The sequence below is a fragment of the Schistocerca piceifrons genome, chromosome 4, assembly GCF_021461385.2.
Source record: "Schistocerca piceifrons isolate TAMUIC-IGC-003096 chromosome 4, iqSchPice1.1, whole genome shotgun sequence".
NCBI classification, from domain to species: Eukaryota; Metazoa; Arthropoda; class Insecta; order Orthoptera; family Acrididae; genus Schistocerca; species Schistocerca piceifrons.
Window position 1 is genome coordinate 557,716,260 of NC_060141.1, and position 20,317 is coordinate 557,736,576.

Here is a 20,317-nt window from a genome sequence, read left to right on the forward strand (position 1 = left end):
TTTACTTGACCCAGTGCACCACTGTGGCGTTCACCTAGCAACAGGAGCTTTTAGAATGAGTCCGGTGACCAGTGTCCTGGTGGAGGCTGGAGCCCCTCTATTGTGAATCCAATGTGCACAAATGCTCGCCAGTTATTTTGCACATATTCTCGCATTGCCGGCCCAGGTCAGGGTTCACAATTGTGGTTCATGTGTGATCATGTCTTTCCCGTTACCACTTCTACTTGTGGTCCATTCACATACACCTCCTCGGCCACAGCTTTGACTGCATGGCCATAAGGACTCCTTTAACCCCACCGCTCTCCGCTGCGTCTTCCTCTCGATTCTTGATGTTTTCCGGGGCTCTGGAGTTGTTTACACTGACAGCTCGATGGCTGATGGTAATGTTGGCTTCACCTATGTCCACAGAGGCCATATTGAATAGCATTCCTTACCTGCTGGCTGCAGTGTATTAGCTGCAGAGCTTGTGGCCATATCTCGTGTACTTCAGTACATCCGTTCCTGTTCTGGTGAGTCGTTTCTTCTCTGTTCTGACTCCCTGAGCAGCCTATAAGCTATCGACCGGTGCTGCCCTCGCCATCTTTTGGTAGCGAACATCCAGAAGTCCATCTCGACCCTTGAATGGTCCAGTTGTTCAGTGGTGTTTGTGTGGACCCCAAGACATGTCGGAATCCCAGACAATGAATTTGCTGATGGACTGGCCAAACAGGCTACACAGAAACTGCTTCTGGAGATAGGCATCTCTGAAACTAACCTGAATTCTGTCTTACACTGCAGGGATTTTTGGCTTTGGGAGACGGAGTGGCATAACAGTATGCATAGCAAATTGCATGTCATTGAGACTGTGAATGTATGGAGGTCTTCCCTGCGGGCTTCTCATGAGGAATCAGTTGTCCTTTGTCACCTCCACATTTGCCACACATTTCACACACGTGGTTATCCCCTCCATCGCGAGGACCTACTTCAGTGTTGCTGTGGCTCCCAATGACAGTCTTCCACCTCTTGCTGGACTGCCTGCTTTTAACCACTCTGCAGCAGACTTTTAACTTTCCCAGCACCCTCCTACAGTGTTGGGTGACAATGCCTCAACAGCAGCTTTAATTTTATGTTTTATTCGTGAGGGTGGGTTTTATCATTTGATCTGAGTTTTAGAGCATGTCCTTTGTCCCTCTGTGTCCTCCGATCTAGGACTTTTAGGGTGGAGGTTTTAATGTGTTGCATAGTGGCTGGCTTCTCCCTTTTATTCTCATGGTGAGCCAGCCGAGGTAATCTGCTTTCTTGTTTTTAATCTCTTCTCCCTGTTTCTTGCGATTCTCAGTGGTTTTCTTGTTGTGTTTTGTCCGTTGTAGTTTTTGTTGTCCTTCTGTTCCTTCCTTTCTCTTGTTATTGTTCCATACGTCTTCTTTGTTTTCTTCTTTCCCTTGACTAATTGTTCTACTGGGAACAAGGGTCCGATGACCTCGCAGTTTGGTCCCTCCCCCCATTTTAAACCAACCAACCAAACTTGGATTCCAAAAAAATAAATACACTGCTTTAGCAACACGTGAACTTGTGGACAATGTGCTACAAACACTTGACAAGGAAGAATCAATAATTGGGATAGTATGTGACCTATCAAAAGCTTTTGATTTACTTGATCACAAGGTTCTAAAATTCTATGGAGTGAGAGGTATTGCATTCAAAGTAATAAAATCTTACATAATGAACAGATACTAAAAAGTAGAAGTATTAGATGAAGAGAGAAATAAATACTACTCAGACATGGGGAAGATCCTAACTGGTGCGTCTCGGGGAAGTGTGTAGGGCCACTGCTGTTTTTGGTATATATTAATGGCCTTTCTCATTAAATAAAACAGAAATCCATACTGTTTAGTGGATGACACAAATGTTTTAATTAAGAGGGTGGATCTAGAACAAGCTGCACTTGGAGCTGAAAGTGTTACATAGACTCAATAACTGGTTTAGAAACAATAAACTGATATAGATTTTTTTTAAAAAAAAATCATAAGCTTTAAAAACAATTGACCAAAAAATAATGAGTTAATGCTAAAAATCAAGGAGAACAAACTTGATCAAGTACCTTGGGTAAAATTTCTGGGTCTTCTCTTGATGATAGATTAACATGGACAGAGCACATCAAGAGCATAAACAGTAAATTAAATTTGTACTGCTGTGCACAACAGAAGTTAGCCAAACTGTTAGTATTTAAGTCATTGGAATGATTTACTTTTCTCACTTTTAATCCAGAATGTCATATGGTATTGAACTGTGGGAAAGCTCAGTAAATAAGTAGTAGTTCATCATACAGAAAAGGGCCATACACCGGCCAAAATTTAAACTAATAAATGTTCTAACAGTAACGTGTGTGTTGTGTGTGTGTGTGTGTGTGTGTGAGTGAGTGAGTGAAACACTAGTACATACTAAGAACAATATTAAATAATTTTAAGAGAAATGCAGAGGTTCATCAATATGAAACAAGAAACTGTTGAAAACTGAGAAAATCCAACACAGGACAAGTCATTGTGAGAAAAGTGTAACATACATGGGAATGGACCTATTCAATTGCCTTCTAAACAATATCAATCAAAGTAAAGAATATTGATGCTTTCAATCACACAGTCAAAGAAATACCAGAGAAAAATCTATTGTGTTCCTTAACTGAATTTTCTGATTATTACAAGGACAATCTAGGAATATGCCACAAGCAAAAGCAAGAAAACGGAAGTGATTCAGGGGAAATATCACGTAATTCTACATGTGAAAATAAACAAAAAAAAGGCCTATGCACACATGTCTGATTTTTTTATCATTACGGAACTGGAGCAGGTTGAAGACTACACACATCCATGAATGATTATGAAGACAAGCATGAATGTTACTTATTGAAATGCTGTATATGCACTGTGGTGAACAGAAGAATGGTGGGGCAGATGACTGATCCATCCTACAAGATGTGTTCAAAAGGTCCCCCACCCACCTCAGCGCACTTGTCAACATATAGGAGAGTGTGCTGTGTTGCATATGGAACATCACCTCTACAGGCAACAGCATTGCGGATGCAGGTGACAAGTTCTTCATATGTATCAACCTTTGTAACGTACACATCCCCCTTTAAAGCCCCCAGTAAACAGAAGTCTAATGGTGTTAGGTGGGGTGATCTGGCAGGCCGGTTAATGGGTCTGCCACTGCCAATCCACTGTTGAGCATATGTGTTATTCAGATACTGGAATACTCGTCTAGTACGGTGTATCAGTGATCCATCATGTTGCAGGTACATTTGCCATCAGTGCTCTAATGTCACGTCTTCCAAAAGTGCAGGTAGGTCTTCTATCGGGAAATGTATGTATGCTGCTGCTGTCATGTGATTTGGCAGCAGCACAGGCCTTTTCACCAGGTCATCAGTCTTACGACATCAGACATTCACTGACAACCTGACATGGATTCTTGTTTCCCTAGTGTCATGTAGAGTCTCTATCGCCCATGTGTGATAATTGTGTGTTCATGATACTACTTTGTGTACATGTAACCTCATCTGTAAATGAACTGTATTGCTTAACTTTTCTGTGTACAGCCAACCATTCACAGAACTGTTGTCTGCTTATTGAGAAACCTGTGTGCAGCAGTTGCGTGGGTTGCACATGGAATGGGTGCAAACCCTCAAGAGTATAACTTACGCAACATTCGCATTTGTGGAATATTGAGCGGAGGACGGCTAATGCGCCGTGTACTGATGGTGAGACTCCATTGTACCTTTGCAGTAATATCTTCCCTTTCCTCAACTGACTGGACAGCCTCTCACTGTGATAGTGCACTGGCACAGGGGGTTTGTTGAGCAGGGAAATGTCTCTGGTACTCTGTCATAGCCACCCGGACACTGCTGTTGCAGTACCTGTACACAAACAACATATCTCCTTATTCTGGAAGGATGAATGTATGTGGCATGTTGTCATTCACAGACACAATGGACTTGTTGAATGAAACAACACTCAAGCACGACACATACATGGCCTCATGACTGCTGACTGATCCAACCCATGATTGTGCATTGGGTACACTTGTAGCTGTTGCCTCGATGCTATGTCACAGTGCTGCCATCTGTTGGAGAACCCTCATATCTCTTTTAGGATGGGTCAGTCATCTGTCCCACCATTATTCTGTCCACCACACTGCCCATGCAGCATTTTGGTAAGTAACATTCACACTGGTCTTCACATTCATTTGTGGATGAGTGTAGTCTTAACCCACTCCAGATCAAAAACTGGACACATGTTCATAGGACCTTTTTGGTTTATTTTCATCTGTAGAATCACTTCACAAATTGTGACATTACTCCTGTGTGTGTGTGTGTGTGTGTGTGTGTGTGTGTGTGTGTGTGTGTGTGTGTGTAAATTTAAACATACTGGAATCAGTCATACACTGTAAGGAAGAACTAAATAAGGTGTAAAGCTATGTATTATGCTCTAATCTATGCTATAGATGCAGTAAATTGTAATTGTTGTCATTGTATGATCATAAGGTCAAGGCCTATATATAATGATGTGTGTATCAACTGAATACATCAAATGGTTGAATAAGTAAATAAATTAAGACCTTCGGATGAGCTTTTCCTGTCACGCTGCAAAATCACAAAACCTTAATAAAGTAACAGATTAAAATTTTGAAAAGAACCCTTTACAACCAGTAAAACGGGTTATTGTGAACAGTTAGTGAAATGTGTGTGGGAAACCGTTTCTGTCATGACGTTTACAGTCACTGTCTGTTAAGAGAAATGCACTTATTAATTTAGTCTTCTCATGGCACAGTATTATGTCTTTATTATTTTATGTTACTTGTTGATTCACTTCTGTTCTTGTGATAAGCATAAATGTTTATTTTAGCTGAGAGAGTTCGCAGTGAAAAACTGGAAGTCACATGTGTACCAACATCATTCCAAGCAAGGCAGTTGATATTGGAAAATCAGCTGCGACTTGGAGATCTAGAAACTCATCCCAAAGTAAGTGCCTTTTATGCCAGAGCTAATGTATTGGCTATTAATAGAAAAGAAGACAATTATACCTTTGCTACTATTTATTTGGTTTCAAAATATTCTTTGGGAAATATAGTTTAAAAAAATTATTGAAATCCGTGTGCACAATTACCTCAATTTTGAGATTTTGTATGTCCTCATGGACATGATGGCTAAAATATTTGTCAATTCAAATCTTGAGTTAGATCCCTGTTTTCTCTGTATTCAATAAACTTTCCAAATTGCTGAATAAAAAATGAGGGTGTTAGCAATCTGACAATCAGAAAGCTCGGTATGTATAAAACAGACCAGTACTTATTGTCAGGAGACAAAATGTATAGTACTGTCAATAAACTCAAACAAAAGTAAAAGTTACACACTATCTATATTTTTGAACAGAGGTTGAAAATACCACTTCAGTTGTAAGGTTATTTTTATTTTTCAGCTGTTAAAACACAGTCAGTTTTGGGCTCTTACATGCTCATCATCAGGTGAAAACAGACAAGAGACCAAAGCTAATAATATTTTTTTCATGCAATTGTGCAAGCAAACAAAAAACGAGTGCCATATAACATTTTAGAAAGTAGTGGTTGAGCTAGGTGCGGTGAAACCTAAGTCAATGGCCAAGTGACACCGGACAGTACTACAGATGACTGCCTGGATAAAGAAATACGCAATGAACACTGGGACACTTACACTCTGTGCTGTGACCCCAAGCACCACAATGGACGTGTACATGATGCAATGTATCACCAGTGAGAGCAGAGTATAGAGTTACATACACGAAGGGGAAAGCAAACTGGTAAACCAGAGTGGCAAAAGTACTGCCATCTGATTGTCGACAGGAAAAACAAAATGGGGCCAACTAGCCCAGCCTGTTCACAATTTGAATTAGTGATTTATATTCAAAATGAAAAACGAAAAACCCATCACATAGAAAGTTACATGAAAAGCATTAAAGTACATTATGAGTGGTAAAGGAACATATTGAACAGGGCAGTACTGTAGTAAAACTAACAGGAAGCCAGTGACATAAAATTTATGTATAAATTGTAAAACACATAGAATAACATGCCACAGACCTGAGTTAAAAGAAGATACGTATATGCCACTCCTATTAAAAAGCACCTTGCTGCTGAACAAAAGTGGAAGGTCACATCAAATTACAGGCATGGAAAGGGAAAAATTTTCTTTGTGCTTGATGATTTATACATAAAATTTATGTTGCTGGCTCTCAGTTATTTTTACTACAGTTCTGTACTGCCATTTTCAATGTGTTTCTTTACCACTCATAATGTACTTTTAACACTTTCGGTGTAATGTTGTATGTAAATTTTTTTCCTTCCGTTTTGAATGTAAATCACTAATTCAAATTGTGAACAGCCGGGCTAGTTGGTCCTGCATTGTTCTTCTGGTCAACAGAAGGCAGTACTTTTGCCACTCTAGTTTACCAGTTTGCTTCCCTCTTTGTGTATGCTACACCATGCTCTGCCCTTGGTGGTGATACATTGTGTCCTGTACTCATTCTCCACAGCTCTCAGGGTCACAGCACAAAGTCTAAGTGTCATGGTGTTCACTGCACATTTATTTACCCAGGCAGTCATCCGTAGTATTTTCGGGTGTCGCTTTGCCATTAACTTAAGTTTTAATGCACCTAGCCCGACCGCTGTTTTCTAAAATGTTGTATGGAACTTTTGTTTTGCTTTTTTACGTATGTTATTGTGTGTGAAAGCTAGTATTAGCTCTGGTCTCTCGTTTATTTTCAGTATAACACCTGATGATGGGCATGTAAGAGCCCAAAACCAGTCACATATTAACGGCTGAAAAATAAAAAGAATCTTACAACTGAAGCAGTATTTTCAACTTTTGCTATAAAGCTCATTTGTGGATGTTCCTCTGGCAGGATTTCTTTTATATATTTTTGAACTAATAGTTCCTTTGTCAGGGAGGAGAGAGGGATAGGAAAGGCAGGTTACTTGGACCCCAGGATGAGAGAGACCCCTTGTTGTGGGAACAAGGCTAGACAAAGAGGTGTCAGGAGGAGTTTAAAGATGTGATGCGTTGGTAAGAACTGTACAAGCTTCAGTCTAAAAGATGATAATGACAGAGTAAGAAGTAAAGGTTAGATTATGGGGAGAAGAGATGAACAGTGCAAATAAGAAATATGACAAGAAAAGTAAATCTGTCTCATATTTGGTAGTTTCCTTAACTGAATTTTTCTTTGGTACAAGTGAGTATATAAACACTCTCATCATGTTGAGTTTAATGGTAAGTAGTGGTATCTTACCTTTGTGTGAAACAATGAATTTTGAATATTATTATTCTGGTATTTATTGAAGGTAAGTATTGCTTCCAATGCCAAACTACCATTTGATAATACCATAACTATGGATAATATGTCAATATGTTGCAAAACATTTATATCTTTCAGTTGGACTGTGCTATTGATGGAGCTGATGAAGTGGACGCTGACTTGGTTCTTATCAAAGGTGGAGGGGGTTGCTTAACGCAGGAAAAAATTGTAGCTTCCTGCGCCCAAAAATTCATTGTTATAGCAGATTACACGTGAGTAATGTTAGAAAATGTGTGTTTCCTCTTACTATGCCAATAATGTAAATTATGATTTAAGAACATATAAGATCTTAACATTAAAGCAAAATAGTGAGTGGGAAACATCAGTCACATAAGGACTCAAGGTGAAAAGTTCTCAGCTTTCACATAGGTAGAACTGATACCCAAGGAATATTCATTTATTGTAATGATGGTTCATGTTGCACAGCAATGCAAGTAAAGTGTCAACTTGGTCTATGAAGTAGTTCAAAGGGATGAACAAAGGATACTGTAATATTGTAAAATTAATTTTTTTGGATTGCCATTGCAGTGCAAATTCAAACAAACATCATGAAGGTTTACAAGGAACCTGCTCCTTCATGTTCAACAATTATGGAATGGATAGTTAATTAAAACATAGTCATACGTCTCTTGAAGATGATCTACATAAAGGATATGAGAGTGAATTATCGATAAAGTGCACAATAAGAATCCTGAGGACTGGCAGTTGAAGATGCATCTCGAAAGAAATATATGATGTCATCGGGTGGAATACTTGTAAGAGATATACGACAGTGCACCTACTCACAAAAGTGCTTTTCTAACAGGAATCTTAGGGATTTAAAATATGAAATGTTGAAGCTGCCACCTTAATCAGACTGTTTGGCACCCATCCACCTTCTCTAAAGAAATTTCTGTCTGGAATATATTTTGGATCCAGTGAGTAGCTTGTGGTAGCTGTAGATATGTATTTTGCTGAACTTCCAGAATAGCATTCCAGGATGGATTCTGTTCACTGCAGAAACATTGAATACAGCATATTAAACCAGATGAAGAGTGCATCAGGAAGGTAATGGATTTCTTTTTATCCAAAACGAGCCTTTGACTATCAGTCCTAGAACTTATCACCTTGCTCCCAAAAAAAGTGGTGAGATTGTATGTTCAACATTAATTTTACTTCAGAGAAGAAGCAGAGTTTACAGTGTAGTTACATATACCTGTATACACGTGCAAAAAATCTTTCCTTCCCCACTCCCTTCTACTCGCCATACACACTGTGAAGGCCAATGTAGGTTTCAAAGGCTATGTGTCTGTCTAACAAAATGTATTTCTTAAAAGTAAGTGGCAGCCTTTTCTCTCAGTCACTTACATTCCATTATATATATATATATATATATATATATATATATATATATATATATGGTTATAATAGAGGGAAACATTCCACGTAGGAAAAATATATCTAAAAACAAAGATGATGTGACTTACCAAATGAAAGTGCTGGCAGGTCGACAGACACACAAGCGAACACAAACATACACACAAAATTCAAGCTTTCGCAACAAACTGTTGCCTCATCAGGAAAGAGGGAAGGAGAGGGAAAGACAAAAGGATGTGGGTTTTAAGGGAGAGGGTAAGGAGTCATTCCAATCCCGGGAGCGGAAAGACTTACCTTAGGGGGAAAAAAGGACGGATATACACTCGCACACACACACATATCCATCCACACATATACAGACACAAGCAGACATATTTAAAGACCAATATGTCTGTTTGTGTCTGTATATGTGTGGATGGATATGTGTGTGTGTGCGAGTGTATACCCGTCCGCTCCCGGGATTGGAATGACTCCTTACCCTCTCCCTTAAAACCCACATCCTTTTGTCTTTCCCTCTCCTTCCCTCTTTCCTGATGAGGCAACAGTTTGTTGCGAAAGCTTGAATTTTGTGTGTGTGTTTGTGTTCCCCATAACAATTTACAATATGGTCTTCTGAGTTTCTTTTCATCACTGCCTGTCTAAAGTGAAAATTTCATAAGGTATGGGAAAGTGTGTGAAAGAAAAGGAAATAGTTGTAATGAATCAAGTCCACTGAACTTTAAATTTAGTTTAGATGTTAAAGTTTTTCCAAGTCATTTGTAAGGACTAAGTGGGATTAAAATAAATTGTCTTTCAGCAAAGACTCCAGTAACTTGGGAGACCAGTATCATAAAGGAATACCAATTGAAGTTATTCCCATGGCCTATGTTCCTATCCAAAAAAAGATAGTTGAACTTTATGGCGGTCCCACAGAATTGAGAATGGCAAAGGCAAAAGCTGTAAGTAAAATAAAAATTATATGTATCATTCTTACAAAAAATGTATTTCATTATGTTTGGAAACACATTTAATGCTCTCTCTCTCTCTCTCTCTCTCTCTCTCCCTCCCTCCCTCCCTCCCTCCCTCCCTCCCCCTCCTCCCTCCCCCTCCCCCTTTTTTTAAACCATGTGGGGCTACTAACTTAACAACGAACCACTTTCTTTTATTATGTGTTTAAGACATGTTGTGATGCCAGCTAATGATTTACAGCAGTCATTGTTCTCCCTTCCTCCTTACACTCCCCCCACCCCAATTTCCATATCTCATTCCTTGTGGTATTATGAAGAGGCTTTCTTTTGTTGAACCATTTCATTTCTATAGGTAAACATGTCCCTTCATCACTTGGGAAACAACGGAAGTGGCAGAAATACCGGACTGTTTTTATTTATGCACATTATGGCAGTCACATGGAGGGGGCTGGAGGGGAACATAGCATAATCCAGGTTACTTGAGGCAGTCTCAGTTGCCCTGGAGCAGTGATCCAGTGAGCATCACGTGTTCTGTTGTCACACAACATCAGTTTCGCAGACATTTTCATGTGAGTATTAGGGGCAAATTCCATCCCGTAACACGGTTAAATTGTGGGTCAAGAACTTCAGATCAACTAGTTCAACAGTAAAACAAAAGCCTAAAGGATGTTCGAGGTCAATCAGAACACCAGACAACATTGAGCGTGTGAGGCAAGCCATGCCGACTAGCCCGCATTGACCTCTGCGTAGACAAGTTGCTGCTCTTTCAGTGTCTGACCAAATACTGCATGAGGAACTACACCTTCACCTGTGTAAAACTGCAATTGTTCAAAAGCTTAAACCTCATGACTACACTAATCGTCAGAGATTTTCGGAACAAATTAGTGATCTGATGGATGATGACAAAATTCTTGTAAAGCGTGATAAGGCTCATTTCCATCTTGACGGATATGTTAACAAACAAAATTTTCACTATTGGTCAGACACAAAACCACAAGAGTTACATGAACAACCCATGCATTGTTCAAAAGTAACAGTGTGGTGTGTGGGTTTACAAATAAATGTGTTACTAGGCCATACTTTTTGTGGAAGGAGGGCGAACAGATCCAGTAAACCAAGAATGTTACTTGAGAACGTTGGACACTTTCTTAATTCCTGAACTAAAAAGAAAACATCATGGTATGAAAAGATTTTGTCCCAACAAGTTGGAAAAACTGCCCACACAGCAAACGATGTGATGGGCTATTGGAGGAGGATGTTTCGTGGCCACTTCATCTCTCATAACGGTGACGTTGCTTGAAACTCTCCCTACAGCAAAGCCTTTGTTCTTGTAACTCCCCTGGCCACAACCTATGCTAGCCCCTGTCCTCCACTTACCTGTCCCCTTCCACACTCCCACTCCAGCACTATACACACCCCCTATTCCGCCAATGAACTCACAGTCTCTCTCATTCTCTACTTCTCTCTTCTCCTTCTCCTTCCTCTATTTTCCAACCCCCACTCCCACCCCCCTCCCCAGCACAGCCTCCAGACTGCATCTGATGGCCCTATCATGTCCCCTTCGTGTCCTTGCACACTATGGGCAACACATCATCTTTCTCAGACACCTATCCTGCCCTACACCACTTCCTTACTCCCATCACCCTCATTGGATTACTGCTCACATCAGTTGCAGTCTGCACTTAGGCCACACTGGCTGGAGACTCTCTCTCTCTCTCTCTCTCTCTCTCTCTCTCTCTCAATATTGTTGATATTCTGTCCTGGACTTTCCATTGTTCAGTTTGCTATTTTATCACTTGTGCATTAAGAAATTTAAAAAAAAATCCCAGAGTTGAGGATTGTTGAGGATTGTGAAGTATCATACCATGTTCACCTATTTAAAAATATGCAAACCTTTTTTGAGTATTCAACACCATTGCATGGAAAATTTCAGCTGAGCACCAGCAGCTGTTTTCAAGGACAATGAAGGATAGATACCAGAGTAATAATTAATGCTCATGTCAGGTTGCCTGTGACAGAGATTTCTTGATATGATATTATAAATGTCTAGTTTTTTAAAATACAGACTGAGGCTGTAACAGGTTATATAGGGAGTTGGCAATATACCGTGGTACAACATGCATGGTGTAAACTAAGATTCTGGGAACACTCCTAGGCTGCACAGTATTGAGGCAGCTGAGCAGCAGCAGGTACAAAACTGTCTTTGATTTTGAGCAGGGAGTGGGGGGGGGGGGGGGGGCGAAGGCGGTAAATAGAATGTCCAGCTATGAAACTAGCATAACCAAAAATTAAACGTATCCATTCTTCTCATGTATCATGGTGAACTTCAGATTCATATGGATGGAGCTTAGATGTTTTAGAAATTTGATCAATTTCTTCTCATGACTAAACTGTCATTGTATATCCAAAACACCATCTGTTTCAAAACTGCCAAGTTCACCACTTTCACCTGTCTTCCATAAAAAGTTAAACCATCAGACAACTACACTAGTAGCATTAGTGACTGCTCAAGATAGTTTCTCAATTCAACTGTATTCATTAGCAGGCTAAAAACACTTTGATTAGATTCAGTTTTTTAGTGACGCCAACAAGGAAACATTAAAGTGAAATACAGGGTGATTCAAAAAGAATACCACAACTTTAGGAATTTAAAACTCTGCAACGACAAAAGGTTGAGCTAAGCACTATCTGTCGGCGAATTAAGGGAGCTATAAAGTTTCATTTAGTTGTACATTTGTTCGCTTGAGGCGCTGTTGCAGCTGATAAGATTAAAAGAATCAATTTCTGTGATTTTATCCTTGCTCAAATGGAAACAGATGAATCTTTCGTTTCAAAGATTGTGTTTAGTGATGAAGCAACTTTCCACACTAACAGGAAAGTCAACCGTCACAATGTCTGTATATGGGGCACTGAGAATCTGCGGGAAACAAGTCAGTATGAACGTGACTCGCCTAAGGTGAACGTTTTCTGTGCCATTTCAGCCAATAAAGTTTTTGGTCCCTTTTTCTTCGAAGGTGCTACTGTATCTGGAGATGTTAGAGAATTGGCTGTTCCCTCAGCTCGAACAAGAAGCACAACAATTCATATTTCAGCAGGATGGAGCGCCACCACATTGGCACTTATCTGTCCGTAACTACCTGAACGTCAACTACCCGAGGCGATGGATCGGCCGCCAGACAGCACTTCATCACTGGCCTCCAAGAAGCCCTGATCTTACCCCCTGCGATTTTTTCTTATGGGGGTATGTTAAGGATATGGTGTTTCGGCCACCTCTCCCAGCCACCATTCATGATTTGAAACGAGAAATAACAGCAGCTATCCAAACTGTTACGCGTGATATACTACAGAGAGTGTGGAACGAGTTGGAGTATCGGGTTGATATTGCTCGAGTGTCTGGAGGGGGCCATATTGAACATCTCTGAACTTGTTTTTGAGTGAAAAAAAACCTTTTTAAATACTCTTTGTAATGATGTATAACAGAAGGTTATATTATGTTTCTTTCATTAAATACACATTTTTAAAGTTGTGGTATTCTTTTTGAATCACCCTGTATTTCATCACACTTTGTCAACTTGATTCATATTCACTTTTTACTCAAGCACCTCTTGTTAATTCCTTAACATTGATGACAAGCAAGTTCAAGTCACACACAGCGTGATTACTTGAATCATGTGCTAACTTTTACTTTTTTGGTTTGTAAAGAACTGTATTATTGTTGAGCATTGTATTAATTTCAGTGACATGTGGTCCACAATTCCTGCCCACAACCACACCTTTTCAGATTTTGATGGTTAATAAAGTGATGGAAATAAAATTGTCAGATAATTTAATTAGCTTGGATAACCATTTTCATTCAGATATTATATGGAATTCTTATATTATAGTCACTGTGAAGCTTCCAGCTTTCCATTGAAGCAACATTTTTCTTCATTGAATGTGTGATCTGTTTGATGCCTTAATTGCTTGTAATACATTTTACCAGATTCAAGTAGAATGGTACTGATGTATTTACATTTGTTTACAAGGGTCCTGTGGTCACAGACAATGGAAATTTTATTCTTGACTGGAAGTTTGAAAAGGGAAAATACGATTGGGCTTCCATCAACTCAACTCTGAAAATGATTCCAGGTAAGATGTATTTTGTTTTTTTTCAGTCTGATTACAGATTATGGATTGTGTTCAGTTTTTCTCCTGTAGCTCCTGCCTGATCAGACATTTTGCTTCCATCTGTCAATCAAGTCACTAAGTTTTATGTTCTTTATTGTAAGGTTCGAGGCGAATAATTGATAATTCATGAGTGATGATTCCTAGGTACTATATCAGTACTCTTTATTACAGAACCACAGAATTAAGTATCATTCAACTTGATGCATATTTAGAAATACACCACTAAAAGATCATCCTGATCAGATACAAGTAAAAAACAATCAAAAGTCTGTAGTGATGCTGGTCGCAACAGTCACTGCTAAGCACAAGTACCACTAGTTAAATTCCATCCCTGCTGGCTGCTGGAGCAGTATCACGATGTGGTGCAGATGCAATCCCCAGGCTGCATGTCGACTGACAGAGCTGTTAAGGTTGAAGAAGTGGGATTGCAGGAATAGGTTGGCGTGGGCTTATTGGGAGCCCAACATGAAGCTGCAGCATGAATGCAGCTGGTGCCCAGTGTGAACTCGATAGAAGCTTGGCATGAGTCCAGTGGGAACTTGGCAAGAACTCTAACGTATGGACCACCGGAAGTAAAGCCCAGAGCTGCGAACAACCGCATGCTAAATGTCTGGCGGTGACTTACATATGCAACAGCCAGATGAATGTCTGCGAACTCGTGACAGGCATGTGACTCGCAGATGAAAACTAGTCCCTTCAATTGCAGTGTCACCATTGCTGAAGCGTGCACTGCACATGAGCGATGATGGCGCACCTGGTAGTGCCTGGTAGCGATCATGGTCTCAGCAGATTGTTTGTCAGCAGTGGAGTGTCCTTAACATGTGATGCACTTACAATTCTTGTAAACAGACTTTAGAAGGAGAAGTGTCTGTACCACTGAAAACATGCTACTCACAGGTTGAAGACGTAGTGCCGAAAACTAACATAGCCAGCAAACAGCATGGTGACAAAGTAAAAGTTAATTCTCAGCTAGCGAACACTACAACACTACATTTTTCAATCGTTTCTTTTTTCTACTTTCAGTGGCTGGCCAATGTAAAATACAATCAATCTTCGATATATACGAGGGTTGGAACTTTAATAGTGGCAACTATTTATTTAAATCTCGTACAAAATTTACATGTTTCAAGGTTTTACTGACCTTCAGAGTAGTCACCAGCATTCCGGGTTGTACGGCCGTGGTCCATGGAATTCCTCTATCCCTGACGTTTCGTCTAAAGCTACGTTGGACATCTTCGGAAGTGCTCCTGGTTGTGCTGAGTCTTGCCGAGTCGGAAAGACTCAGCACAACCAGGAGCACCTCCTAAGATGTCTAACGTAGCTTCAGACGAAACATCAGGGATAGAAGAGTTCCATGGACCACAGCCATACAACCTGGAAGAATTCTCGACACCTGCAGAAAGTGTCGTCACTTCTGTCTGTATGCTGTTCATTTTTGGAACACAACCTATGACCAGCTTAGAGACAGAAGTGATGACACTTTCTGCAGGACTTGACCATCATTTTGCAGGACAATGCTGAAGCACGTAGTGCAAGCTGTTACTGATTTGTGACTGGTAGGGCTGCTAAGTGCTGTACCAATTACTGCACTCCCCCGACTTAAGACCTCGTGAGTTCAACTCACTTTCTAAACTGAAGGAAACACCTCACGGCATTCACTTCAGAACTGCTACAAATTTGTCAGGCAATAGACCATGGTGCTCCAACTGTCAGCACAACTTGCACTGCTACAGTATCCTAAGACTTCCACATCGCTGGCAATGGGTTATACGCAATGCTGGTGACTACTTTGAAGGTCAGTAAAACTTTGAAGTACGTATCTATTTTGTACGAGCTTAAAAAAAAAGTTGCCACTATTAAAGTTCCAACCCTTGTATTTTGCATGGATGAGTCTTTCCTGTACTGAGATTTGGAACTGTTTGGCTGGCAGTTCTAATGTTATATTCCTTCTCAGGCTATATTTTCAGTTTTGTTCAAAATAACAGTGTTTCACAGAGGAATACTCCAAATGTAATTGCCTGATATCACTATAAGTAAAATAAAAATAAGACCCAAACACATGTTAACAATATTTGTGTCTGTTAGAACAGACCTAAAAATTTAAGTAATTCTGTCTCAATATGAAGCTGACCTGGGTGGTAAGCATGCTACCAGAAGCTCCATTTGAGAGCAGAAAAATCATGTAGAAGCGGAATCTGGTGTGGTTAATAATGTATCTATGGGGGCCAGGTGTGCATTTTGTGGGAATGAAGAAATAATTGATTTCTGGAAGTGGTTTTCCTTGGTAAAAGGTAGGTACTTAAGGGTACGAGTTGTCAGTATTGCTCAAAGGCTGGAAGCCAGCAGTGATAGAAAACCAAAGTTGTGTATTGGGATGCAAGTAGATAGACATGTGTGACCTGTCAAAGCTTACTTTGGCTCTGCTCAGTTTCTGCAAGATGTTTAGTAATGTTGATTAGATCATCAGTACTTTTGAAATAAGGCAGTAAAATTTATCAAATAACTCTCTGAAGTTATTCAAAATATACCTGAGAAACAATGTAACACTGTTGCACATTTGGAAATGAGGAGAGATCTTGAAAGTATTTTGTTTCAAGAGGTGTGCATGCTGAACTTGCCCACATTATTTGTTGCACTTTGTTAATTGAATCTGTACTATTCAGAAATCCATAAAAACAGAACGGCTGACACTAAAATCCCAGAAGCAGATAGTTTTAAAACCCTTAGATGCTAGAACTTGGAAGACCACAGTTGATGATTTGTAAGCAAAGGAGGAAGAGAGTGGGAATATAAATATTGATGATACAAAGATGGACTATGAAAAAGAAACAGTAAACTGTAGAACCACTACTTGCAAGAGTATTTAATGTGAAAATGAAATTGCAAGAGGGAGCAGTGTTAAAAGAAATTGGGGTGAATGGGGGAGGGAGAGGAGAGGAGGAGGGGGCAGGGGGCTTTTAGGAGTCAAAATAAAGTGAACAGGAGAAGATATATCAGGAAAAGCCAGACAGGTGAGAGAAACAAGCACATGCTGTCAACTATTTTCTCACTTCTGAGAAACTGAGGCTTTGGTGCTGGAAGGAGAAGTCCAAATTTCTCAGTTGATGAAGCTACCACCAAGGCCAAGATTATTAAGCTGCAAGGTGTGTGCTTGATGCAGTGTTGTACGATATTTGTATGGGCTCTCTCTGTCTCCGTTCATTCCTAATGGCAGTTTTGTGGTTGTTATTTTTTGACATATACCAACTGACATGGTACTAACTTATCTCTGCACACTTTCCTCTTTGCTATTTGATATATTTTTTCCCTGCTTCATATGTAGACTACCATACTTTTCTTTGCTTTTCGTTGTGCTCTAGAATCATCATTCAATGCAATCTTTTCTTGTAGTATTGTTGTTGCAGTGTTTCCAGATTACATGTGACTTCTTTTGACATTTTAAACTTCTATTTTTTCAAAACCACGTATTTTAGTGATTAAAAAACAAGTTTTTCAGTAGTAAGTTTTATATTCCAGAAAAGGGGGCTCTGTTTCTCATGCTGTGGTTAAAACTGTGACATGGCTCGGTTTCCTGTGCTATGATTAAAATGTGACATCAGTTCCTAGTTTGTGAAGACGTGGTCAGATTCTCTTGTGCTAGTCATAAAATGCTACTTTTGGGAATTATGTTATATGGGCTCAGACAGAAGTGTTTAATTAAACTATTTTTCTGTTCTAGGTGTTGTCGAGACTGGCTTATTTGTGAATATGGCAACCAAGGTATATTTTGGAATGGCTGATGGGAGTGTGAAAGAACGTGTACCTGCTCAGTAGGGTATGATGACTCGTCACCAGTAGCTTGCCATATTATGAAGACTGACAAAATGAGTGACTCTGTGAATCTCATAAAAGGACTGCAGAGCATTCTGACAATTTTAAGAGTAATTTTTTATATATATTTTTTTAAGAGTGGTTGACAGTTGTGTTAGTGGGAAAAATGTTCAGAGCCTTATGGATGATACTGCAGGATATATTGACTTTGCCAGTACAATTTTTTAAAACTACTTAAAAGTTCTATGTCAAATCAAAATAAAATGTTATCATTCCTTTCATTTTCAAATGTCCACACATTTTCACTTTCATTAATGTCATTGATAATTTTTTTACATATTTCGTGACTTTTTATTGTTCATGTGGTAAGTATTCAGTTTCCTTTAGTGTATAGCAATGTTAGGTATGGCTGAAAGTTAACGTATCCAACGACTGTTCATGATCTCAGTTCATGCAAGGGTAAAACACTTTGTGAAGTTCATAGCAGTGAATAACAGAGCTAGGAACAGGTACATAAATAATTTGTTTCATGTCTGGCAGATTATATATTCTTATTCAGATAACATGTTTAGGTACCTTTCCTTCTCTTACGTGCCCAGGGGTTAAAAAAACAGATTAGTACCAGAAAAAGAATAAAAATAAAAACTGTTAGTGATAAATACAAGCAAATAATATGGCAACAATGAGCAACAAGTTGCACAAAAGAAATTTAATTTCTTTACTGGTTTTGGTCACTTAGTAACCTTCTTCACAAGGTTATGCCTATCGCATTATTTGTGAGTGTCGGCGATAACATGCATACAGAATAATGCCATGGTCAAGTAGTTCAGTGTCTGCATAACACTAGTACAAAGAAGTGAAGCAAAAAGTACAGACATCATGCCAGATGGCATAAACATCTGAGGAAGGGCACTGAAGTGCCTGAGACCAACAAAAAAAATTAAATTTCTTTTATGCAACTGGTTGATTATTATTTCATTATATATGACTATAGTTGCTGGAGGTGGATAAAATACTAAGCTAATAATAAGTAAATAAACATTTCTGTGAGATGTTATTGGTATTGTCCTCAGGACAACAGCAAATCATACCTTGATATTACATTTAAAATGTGAAAATACATTGTCCTCTTGCATGTTATATGTATATCAAGATAGATAATTATTTATAACAATATAAGGGTACTAAATAGGGAACACACACAGGAAGGACAAAGAGTTGCATAACAGTCTAATAGCACAAGCCTCGAGAGCTTTCATACTTTTGTGTAGCATGTTGTGTGGCTAAGTTAGAAGGACAAAGAGTTGCATAACAGTCTAATAGCACAAGTCTTGAGAGCTTTCATATATATATATATATATATATATATATATATATATATATATATATATATATATATATATATATATATATATATATATATATAAACAAAGATGAGGTGACTTACCGAACAAAAGCGCTGGCAGGTCGATAGACACACAAACAAACACAAACATACACACAAAATTCAAGCTTTCGCAACAAACTGTTGCCTCATCAGGAAAGAGGGAAGGAGAGGGGAAGACGAAAGGAAGTGGGTATTTAAATATGTCTGCTTGTGTCTGTATGTGTGGATGGATATGTGCGTGTGTGCGAGTGTATACCTGTCCTTTTTTCCCCCTAAGGTAAGTCTTTCCGCTCCCGGGATTGGAATGACTCCTTACCCTCTCCCTTAAAACCCACTTCCTTTCGTCTTCCCCTCTCCTTCCCTCTTTCCTGATGAGGCAACAGTTTGTTGCGAAAGCTTGAATTTTGTGTGTATGTTTGTGTTTGTTTGTGTGTCTATCGACCTGCCAGCGCTTTTGTTCGGTAAGTCACCTCATCTTTGTTTTTATATATAATTTTTCCCACGTGGAATGTTTCCTTCCATTATATATATATATATATATATATATATATATATATATATATATAAATAAAAAGAAAGATGATGAAACTTACCAAACAAAAGCGCTGGCAGGTCGATAGACACACAAACAAACACAAACATACACACAAAATTCTAGCTTTCGCAACCAATGGTTGACTCGTCAGGAAAGAGGGAAGGAGAAGGAAAGACCAACCTTCCCTCTTTCCTGACGAGTCAACCATTGGTTGCGAAAGCTAGAATTTTGTGTGTATGTTTGTGTTTGTTTGTGTGTCTATCGACCTGCCAGCGCTTTTGTTTGGTAAGTTTCATCATCTTTCTTTTTAGATATATTTTTCCTACGTGGAATGTTTCCCTCTATTTTTTTATATATATATATATATATATATATATATAAAAAAAATAGAGGGAAACATTCCACGTAGGAAAAATATATCTAAAAACAAAGATGATGTGACTTACCAAATGAAAGTGCTGGCAGGTCGACAGACACAAAAACATACACACAAAATTCAAGCTTTCGCAACAAACTGTTGCCTCATCAGGAAAGAGGGAAGGAGAGGGAAAGACGAAAGGATGTGGGTTTTAAGGGAGAGGGTAAGGAGTCATTCCAATCCCAGGAGCGGAAAGACTTACCTTAGGGGGAAAAAAGGACAGGTATACACTCGCGCTCGCGCGCGCGCGCGCGCGCTCGCACACACACACACACACACACACACACACACATCCATCCGCACATACACAGACACAAGCAGACATTTGTAAAGGCAAAG

The 20,317-nt window shown here is 39.3% G+C and overlaps 1 protein-coding gene across 1 annotated transcript in view; it reads left to right on the forward strand.

The window, feature by feature from the left end:
• Window positions 1–17,931, forward strand: part of LOC124795229 (ribose-5-phosphate isomerase) — a 30,976-nt gene extending 13,045 nt beyond the window's left edge. The window contains exons 4-8 of the mRNA XM_047259151.1: window positions 4,878–4,993; window positions 7,437–7,570; window positions 9,511–9,652; window positions 13,687–13,789; window positions 17,547–17,931. Of these exons, the coding sequence (XP_047115107.1) occupies window positions 4,878–4,993; window positions 7,437–7,570; window positions 9,511–9,652; window positions 13,687–13,789; window positions 17,547–17,641 (590 nt within the window). The 3' untranslated portion in view covers window positions 17,642–17,931. The remainder of the gene's footprint in view (window positions 1–4,877; window positions 4,994–7,436; window positions 7,571–9,510; window positions 9,653–13,686; window positions 13,790–17,546) is intronic.
• Window positions 17,932–20,317: the final 2,386 nt, after the last annotated feature.